The sequence below is a fragment of the Alligator sinensis genome, unplaced genomic scaffold, assembly GCF_000455745.1.
Source record: "Alligator sinensis unplaced genomic scaffold, ASM45574v1 scaffold471_2, whole genome shotgun sequence".
Lineage (NCBI taxonomy): Eukaryota > Metazoa > Chordata > Crocodylia > Alligatoridae > Alligator > Alligator sinensis.
In genome coordinates this window covers 927,694-936,895 of record NW_005842143.1, presented here as the reverse complement: position 1 = coordinate 936,895, position 9,202 = coordinate 927,694, and the positions used below count along the sequence as shown (strand labels likewise).

At 43.9% G+C, this 9,202-nt stretch overlaps 1 protein-coding gene across 2 annotated transcripts; it reads right to left on the bottom strand.

Annotated features, from left to right (window-relative positions):
• Positions 1-3,537: 3,537 nt before the first annotated feature.
• On the bottom strand, positions 3,538-8,550 carry RGS16 (regulator of G protein signaling 16). Of its 2 annotated transcripts, XM_025206179.1 has the most exons (6): positions 8,411-8,550; positions 8,017-8,100; positions 6,349-6,447; positions 5,507-5,568; positions 4,584-4,750; positions 3,538-4,276 (listed from the first exon to the last, which is right to left on the bottom strand). In XM_025206179.1, exons 2-6 carry the CDS (start codon positions 8,058-8,060, stop codon positions 4,076-4,078), a joined length of 573 nt encoding a protein of 190 aa, XP_025061964.1. In that variant the 5' UTR covers positions 8,061-8,100; positions 8,411-8,550; the 3' UTR covers positions 3,538-4,075. The 2 variants fall into 2 exon arrangements, with proteins under 2 accessions (XP_025061964.1, XP_025061963.1); XM_025206178.1 differs by lacking the exon at positions 8,411-8,550 and having other exon boundaries at positions 8,017-8,147.
• Between the last annotated feature and the right edge of the window lie 652 nt (positions 8,551-9,202).

Genomic DNA, 9,202 nt, shown 5'->3' with positions numbered 1-9,202 from the left:
AATTTAACTGCTTCCGCTGTTTTGCTTCTGCCTTTAATTGCACTAGAATCATAGAAAAATAGGGTTAGAAGGGAATTTGGGAGGTCATCTGGTTCAACCCTCTGCATTATCAAAGCAGTCTTCCTAATCTACAGTTCTGTAGTTTTATCTGTCCACTGTAAAAACCTGTAGGTTCCTGCAGGTTGGAACAATCATTTGTAAGGGGGATAATTTGAAGGGTGTCACCAGGAAGCTCCGTGTGCTTGGAGAATTTTGCAACAGCTCTGAGCACACAATGTACCTCTTGGCTGTAAGCAGCAGCCCTGAGTAAATTGCACTGAAAATAAAGATCATAGAATCATAGAAGTAGGGTCGGAAGGGACCTTGTAGATCTTCAGGTCCGACCCCCTGCCTGGGCAGGAAGAAAACTGGGCTCAAATGGCCCCAGCCAGGTAGGCATCGAGCCGCTTCTTAAAGACCCCCAGGGTAGGAACCAGCACCACTTCCCTTGGAAGGTGGTTCCAGATCCTAGCCGCCCTGACTTGAAGTAGTTCTTAAGGATGTCTAATCTAAACCTACTCTCCAACAACTTGTGGACGTTATTCCTTGTTATCTCAGGGGGGCGCTAGGGGAAACAAGGTCTCCCCCCAACCCTTCTGGTCCCCCCAGTGAGTTTATAGACGGTCACAAGGTCACAAGACACAAATTGCTGCCATCCAAATGAAAACTCGTAAGTGAGGCACCAGTCTTGAGGTATTACAACCCAGCATAGCACCTACAGCTACAATGTGATGGCTCACAAAGCGGCCTGGGAGTAGCATTATCGCAGAACCAGCAACCCATAGCACTTGCCAGCCAAGCCCTGACATATACATAAAAAGGTTATATGCAAACAGAAAAGGAACTGACTGTGCTCTTTGGACTGGAGTGATTCCACCCATTCACCTTGGGGCAGAAGGTGGGAGTGCATTCTGATCACAAGCCACTGGAAAGCATTATAAAGAAGCCATTCCTGAGTGCACCAAAGCAACTACAAAGCATACTATTGTGACTTCAGTGCTATGATGTGAGCATCAGATACTGTGCAGGGAAGTCACTGATAGTGGCAGATACTCTGAGCCAGGACCTACCCGCCAAAGTATACCATGTGTGGCAGGAGATGGAATCTATCAATGTGCTACAACACCTCCCTATTCCCAAAGGGAATCTCCAGTCAATACAAGACAGCACTAACTTGGAAGAACAGGTACAGGCTGCAATACAAATTTTACTCCGGGGTGGCCAGATCACAAAGAACAAGTGCTCCAGGAACTCATTTCCTGCTGGGAGGTTAGGGATGTACTATGTGCACAAGATGGGATCTTGTTTAAAGGTGACAGAGCAGTAATCCCTGCCAGTTCAAGACAAGACAGCATCATGAAAATAATATACACATCACACCTGAAAATAGAGGCATGCTTGCAGCAAACTAGGGAGTATGTCTACAGGCTAGGCATAAGTCCCTTACCTGGGAATTCATATGAAGCAGGGAGCGGTATGTAAAGAGCTTGGAGACAGGCAACAGGAGGAGATGCTGCAGCCTCATGAGATCCCAACACAACCTTGGGAAAAGGTTAGGACAGACCTATTTGCATTCAGTGATAGAAACAATATGGTCACAGTAAATTATTACTCCAAGTTCTGGGAGGTGGACTATCTAGATGACATTCAAACAAGAACAGTAAATCAGGAAGCTGAAGGCACACTTTGCCAAGTATAGCATACCCGATAACTTGTATTCGGGCAATGGGCGACAATATACAGCAGAAGAATTCAAAAGATTTAGCACAAAATGGGTATTTGAGCACAGGACTTCTTTCCCATGGTACCTACAAAGCAATGGGAAGGCAGAACCACCTGTCAAGACAGCCAAAAGACTCATGGAAAGGGCAGGAAGGATCATTTAACGAATGATTCTTCACTGATGGGGTGAAGAACAAGGACACAATTTCCCATAAGGGACAGCCTGCTGTGACCAGATGGAGGGAAAGAAGACAACAGACAGGCTACTAAGAAAATGTTAAGACAGAGCAGCATATTACAATAAAGGAATCAGAAACTGGAGGCCTCTCTATATAGAGGAGACCATCTGGGTTCAGCTCTCCAGGAGCCACACAAAACAATAGCAAAAGGCCAGTGTCCAAGTTATTGTTGGGCCAAGGTCCTACGACATATTTATCAATGAAGGTCAGCAGTTGAGAAAAAACCATAAACAGTTGCAGTTCAGTAATATCAAATAATCAGTATGCAGGGACAAGAGACCAGCACACAGATGACTCTGGGCCACAACCATCAGATGGCCAGAGGGCAGATGCAGCAAAGAATATGGTAGCCAGCAGCAAGACAATCGCTGACAGAAAGGCCAGAACAGAAGAGAACTAAATCCTTTCCCTGGAGCAGCATGTCAAACAAGGAATGGCAGACTGGTTTAATGACCATTATATTAGAATGACTATGAGACTTAGAAGGTAGCATATTGGACTGATGGTAAACGCCATATCCCCATAGAGGGCTAGCTATGTGCAGACAACCTCTGGCCCCAGACAATCAAAGACTCTCACATGCTCAGCCATACAAATGTCTTTTTTCCTCTTTTCTTTTTTAATGTGTTTTTGTTTGGTTTATTACAAGGAAAGATACAACTACCTGCAGGTTCTCTGCAGGCTGGAACAAGAGTTGTAGGGGAGATGATTTGGAGGAAGCTCCATATGCCTGAGGACACCATAAAGCTCCATGTACTTGGGGAATTTCACAAGAGTTTGGAGCACACAGTGCACCTCATTCTTGCAAGCAGTGGTACTGCGTACAGCACACTTAAAATAGTATACATGTTAATGCAGTCTAAATGGAGTCCCTGTATTATTGCACAGATATCTGTGCATGAAACAAGAAGGGACCTCAGGAGGTCATCTGGCCCAACCCTCTGCCTTGTCAAGGTAGAATCATCCCTATCTCCCACTCTATAATTTATCCACCCCCCTCTTTCTTAGGGTTTTTATGTAGCACCTATCACTATGTTTTCTAAATACTTGGTTATCTAGAGTAAGTTCAGTTTAATTTATAGTGAACTTCTCCAAGGAATGGCTTATTCATTGTGCTTTGTAATGTAGTAGGCACATCTGTGAACTTCTGTCAATAACTGTAGGAAAAAAAGTGGGGTATGTGACCCAAGATTGTACTTAGCAATCTAAGGGCCAAAAACATGAGTTGCCATTGATATAATAAGGAAGAAATGTCTATGCTTTGCAGAAGTCCTATTGGAAGGAGATGTAAAACTTCAATTTAGTGCATGCGCAGAAAAAAGAAGAAAAGAACCTGAAATCTCACTTGATCAGAACAAGGAAGTTGCAGGATTCTTTTGGCAAAAGATGCAAAGTTGCCTTTGCATCCTTATGATGTTACATTCTGAATAATCCAGCTGGTGAAAGAGCATGCAGACAAGAGTGGCTCATTGGCCCTGACTTTGTAGAAATTACAAACTCCTGTATTCTATGTACAGTTGTAGTTAATTGTGGTTTGTGTAAGGGCAGAGGCAGGGTCCTGAGAGCAACCTGAGGCTCTGACTCATGCATATAAATAATAATATATACATTCATTCATGCACACATTTCAGCACTAGGTGGTGAACAGTTTCAAGGGGAATTCAGTCTGCCCTATTTTCACTGGAGCCTGCCACTCAAATCCAGCCTTTCTGTCTTTCTCAGTCTTTAGTGCAAGCCTCTTGTTTAACACCTGCCTCCATTCAATTTCTGTCACTGGAGCACTTGCCTGCATAGAAGTAACTGTCCACCCATTTCTTTCCCCCAACAGTTTCCATTTCACAGTCTCCCATGGCAGCAGTGGAAGAGGACCTGTACCATGGGGGTACATGGAAGTGCTGGAGGTCCTGGGGATCCTGATAAGGATAAAATCCCAAGACTTCAGCTACACCTCCACTGCTAGAAGCTCTTTGTGCCTCTCTGGCTGTTTCTCAGGCTCCTGCCTCTTCTGCTCTCCCTCCATTCCACCATATGGACCTTCTCTCACACACCATTTCTGGCAGTGTGGGTGAATTGAATCAGGTGTGTGACTGCTTGCTGGTGCCATGGCTGCTAGCCTGTTCAGTCATTTTCCAGTAAGAGGTGGATTTCAGGAACCGGGGGTAGGAGTCCTTCTCCATTAAGGTGCGGGTTTTTGCCTGAGCTTCATCAAAGCAAGCAGAGGTAGCACTTGTCAAGTTTTTCCGAGTTAGCTCTCTGGTTTCATGGTCAATATTTACCTGTGAAGAAGGACAGGATACACAAGCATGTTAATTTGGTATATCAGCATTCCCAAATGGAGAAGGAAATTATTTTTACATATGCACTAATACATTTTATTATTATTTCTTTTCATTCTGGGACATTGCTTGAAGTACACAAGGTGTCTTTCAGAGTAACTGAATGCATCAGGGATGGGAATTAACTTATTTTCCCATTGTTTGATCAGGGGAAGTCTTTTGACATCACAAAGGTGTGCTAAGCAAATAAAGTACCTATTCATTCACTATAGCCGTCATAAAATGCAGAATTAGGTTTAATTCTCACCTCTCTGGGTGCTTCATTTTGAATAAACTTTTCAAAGATCCTGTTCGCCTTGGATGCCAATTTAGATTTTGACCGGGTCTTTTTGTAGTCTTCACAAGCCAGCCAAAACTCCAGGTTCTCCTCACTGAACTCTGTCTTCAGGAAGGTGTAGAATGCAGACAACCCATCTACGGAAGAGGAGGAGAATCAGATTGAGGGGTGGGAGAAAAGGAAGAAAGGCAGCAGCTTTGGAAGACAAGGAAGCCTGCCAGATAGTGAAGTACATCCTGCTTATTAAGCAGTTTAGCACTGCTGAAAAAGTCTCTCTCTGGGAGTTTAGACCATGACATAAAAAAGGTTTCACTTTCATCTGGATAAATTCCAGCCTTCTAAGATCTTGTTAATTGGCTCCTGGGTTCCAATTAACCGCTTTCCCACAGACAAGGATGGAAGGAGTATGTAGCGTGGTTTATATATTTGGCCTTTCTGTAATATTTCTTCTGAGTATATTCCCTGTGGCTTTGGAAATGCTAGCCAATTCTTATAGACAGATCCTGCCCTCAACAAGTATTTGAGTAGGTCTGAAGTGGGGAGTTTCTCTCTCCTTTTTCTTAGCTGAGATCTACAAAGAAAAAGCTACCAAAGACATGCAGAAGTGTATGTGCAGCACTGGAACCCAAATTGGCAGGGAAGAAATTCTGCTTGATTTTTGCCTGGTTTTTCAGGCAGTTTCTATCCCCTTGGCCTCCTCACTTCCAAATACTGCTCTTAGAAAGAGGAAGGATATGATTCCTAAATGTGTAGCTGGCTTCTGTTGTAACCTGTGAATGAGGGGATGTTACCCATTACCCTGAATCTAACCCCAAAAGTCAGTCATTTGTCTACTCTCCAGCTCACCGAGTGCATTTGCTCTACATGGTCTAATACAGCAGATACATACTCACTTTTACTCTTAAGCAGCTGGTCAAAAGATTGTTTCCATCCTAGTACCTCTTCTGAGGAGTATCTGGAAAGGAAAAGGAAAGGAAACCATACTTTATTGAAACAAATTCTAATACATGTCCACCCTGCTCAAATACTCAAGGATAAAGTTCCAGAACAGAGGCTGCTGATTGTAGCACTCAGTAGAAAACTAAAGAGACCCAGTACTATCATTACCTGTGGGTTCTTCTCTTTCCTTTCTCTCTCTTTCTCCCCGTCTCATTTTCCCAGATGACTTGCCAGATCTCAGTTCCATACTGTAGCTATGCCAGTTTTTGTTCTTCTATACAAAGTATACAGAAGAGCCAGCTCCAGTACAAGCTCAGCAGAACTCCTGCTAGCTCAGGCAAAGAGAGCTTTTCCCTTCAAGTAGGAAAGGAAAGCTTCTCCTTTTAGTAAGGACTATATTTCTCTGTGGGTCACAGAGAATACAGAAGCTGGTTTGGGACTCCAGTAAGTGGTCAAGCCCACTCTGATGTCTAGCTGAGGACTGATACAGCACACTCTGATCCTGATACCAGGGTTCCTGTTGCCCAGTATGGTTTTAGGACTAATGGAGTGGAGTAATAAATATTTCCCCCAAGCATTTTTTTTTTTTTTGCGGGGGGGGAGGTAGTGGGTTGAGGTCTGTGAGTTCTGCTGATGTATTGACCTTCCTCCCACAGATGAAGAGGAGGGTGTGGACATGACCCCATCCCAGGGAAGTCCTTTGGAGCCTGTACAACTCCTTCATGTTCCCATGCTCTGCTGCTCTCTCCTTCTTAAACCCATCCAGTTACATTTGGGAGTGAGCTAATTGGCTTACCTCATCTTGGTGCCCCACAGAGGCTTGCTGGAGCTCAACTCATGTCCCAGCTCTGTTTTATGAAGCAGGAGCCTTAAGCGAGTCTTGAATTCTTTGGCTCTGAAAGACAGAAGAGAAGACGCAAATTGAACCAATACAAAAAGGAAACACTGGCCACTAGGTGGCAGAGGTGTGTGCTCATCAAACAAAGGCCAGAGGTTTAGACAAACTCCCTAGCATGACTACAGTATCCTGAAAGAGAGGTACCTCTCGCCTTATGCCTGGATGGAGTTAATAAACACACTGCATCCAGGTGATGGAGGCTGTTGCCATTCCCTTGACCCCGGTGGGGTCACAGCCCTTATATCTTATAGACATCACTTTTCCTGTTGTCATCTCTAGCGGTAGCTATTGAATTTACAAATAGGAATGCAATCTCTCAAAAAACTTTTCTCCCACTTCTACAGCTCTATCCCAGCATCCATCAAAAGCCTTTCCAGACACATGGGGAGTTCATGCATATTTCTATACGTTTGTCATGTATCACACACAAATACCACATGGATATATTGAGGTTTTTGCTAGCTAATGTGGAGTGGAGAGGCAGCCATTTGCCAAGCCTAGACATCTTTCTACCCCTCTAGCATTCTTTCTCATGGCGTCTCTTGAATAGTGTACTGGCCCGTCTGCTCCTTGACCCTCTTATCCTTACAGTTGTTTTCTTTCTGCTCTGAAGTATTGGGAAATGTAGACATAACTTTCTGCTTAGCGGCAGCATAGAGAAATCTCTCTGCTGTGGGGTTCCAGCAATACTAACGGAGATAGTTTCATGCCATCACATTTCTGTGACAATATACATAACTCCATACCACTATGTCTCTAAACACAAAGAGAGTTCCTTGCCATTGTGCCTCCACCGCTTTATAGACAGCTCTGTAACCCATCGTCCCTGTGACACTACACACAGAGCCCCATGTCACAATCCCTCTGCAATGTGCAATGCTATTGAACCATCTCAATACCAATGTGTTTCTGCGACAGTTTTGACGCAGCTGCCTGCTGCAGCACTCCTGCGATAGCGCAGAGACAACTGCCTACTACAGCATCTCTGAGACACTAGAGAGGCACCTCCCTGTCAGTGCAGTCTTCATTCTGCAACACTACAGAGATCTGAGTGCTGGATTGTCTTTTCTCCCTCACGTACCATCTAGGAGAAGATGTACAGATGAAATGGTATTTGTATACTGATACAACTGCTTGAAGAATTGTCATGAACACAAGCAGTTAGTTGTCATGTGTTCCTGTAAGTCTCCCAACATCTCCCAGGACATTGCATCCACATTTAAAGGAAAAAAATCAGCATGTCATTTTACATTTTCAAAGAAACAGCCTTTCTACTGTCATGCCAAAGCAAGTTGCTTTAGGAAGATGATAGCAAGAGGAAGCTTGTACATTACAAAAATACAAGGACAGCCCTACCTTCATATGCCCTCCTTTATATTTCACCTCTTCATTCCCCTCCTCTTTGTTATCATGATAGCAAAATTATTTTCCTTGAACCATTCTTAGTTCTGTTTTAAATACAGTTTAAGCCCTGGCTTTACAAACACAGTCACTTCCAGCACAAACCCTAGTGTTTCTTTTCCACATACAAGAGTCCCAAGTGTCCCAGTGTTAAGAGTGTCTTACCTTTCAAAGCAAGTGAAGGGAAGTGCAGCTAAACCTCGACACATGCTGAGAAGTGGCAGCTGGCAACAGGTTTAGTCCTTATCACTGGAATAGATAGCAACAAGCAGCTGTAGCAGCACCTGGTACTGTAGCCCTGTGCTGTAGTCTGGAAACTCAGCATAGGGGCTGTGCTTTATATTGCAGGGGAAGTGGGAGGGAGGAGAGGGGGTTAGCCAAACAATTCCAGCCTGTAGCCAACCAAAAGCTGTTCTGCCAGGAATAGGAAAATGTAATGGTTTAGGTAAGTTTCTTTTGTGTTCATTAAAAGGGGGATGAGGGGGAGAGGCTGAGCTGTCCATGAACAACAGAGTCATAATCAGATCCCACATAAGAGGAAAAGCAGACTAATACACACCTGTGAACTATGCCTGCCATGTCCACATTAGAAGCATTTTGGCTGCCCCTATGCTCACTGGCCTGAAGTGAGAGGGATATGCAGTTAGGGCAGTAGGAAAAGCAGGTCTTTTTTTTTCAAATAAAACAATTCATTCGATAAATGGTAAAAGAAGAGTGTAACAATTAATCAATTTAGTACTGATGGCTGAAGACCTCTTAAATCCTGTCTATACTACAGTTGGAGGCATATTATGAGGATACCACAAAAAACACTTTTATCATTATGGTTTAAATAAGGGTCACCTTCACCAGCAAGTTCTAGCAACTTTGCACCACACTAACAATGCTTAGCAATCACAAACCTAATTAAAATATCTTATCTTCAGAGCAGGGCAAAGCAACAGGAGCATACTACTAAACGGCTCATAATTTCTCTTACATTGAAGCTAGGGAAAAGGTAGCATGCAAATGTTTCATCCATGCATGCAAATGTTACTGTAGATCAGTGGCATAACACAGCAGTTTGGTACCTAGAGCAGCAATGGTGTCAGTGGCAGCTCCAGGGTGCTGGTCCCAGTAGTGTGGCCGGTGGGCAGGAGTGGCAGCTGTCATTTTTCTGCTTCCCCCGTAAGTCAGCACCTAGGGTGGCTCTCCTAGTTACCCCCATTTAGTTACACTACTGCTGTAGGTCTGAGCTATGAACATATTCATACAGTATCTGGCCTCATCTGTATTGTAAGACTATAGGGTTGGAAGGCCAGGTATAGTGTAATGAGATCCTATGACACAGATTATTTAGTTTGTGGCCTAC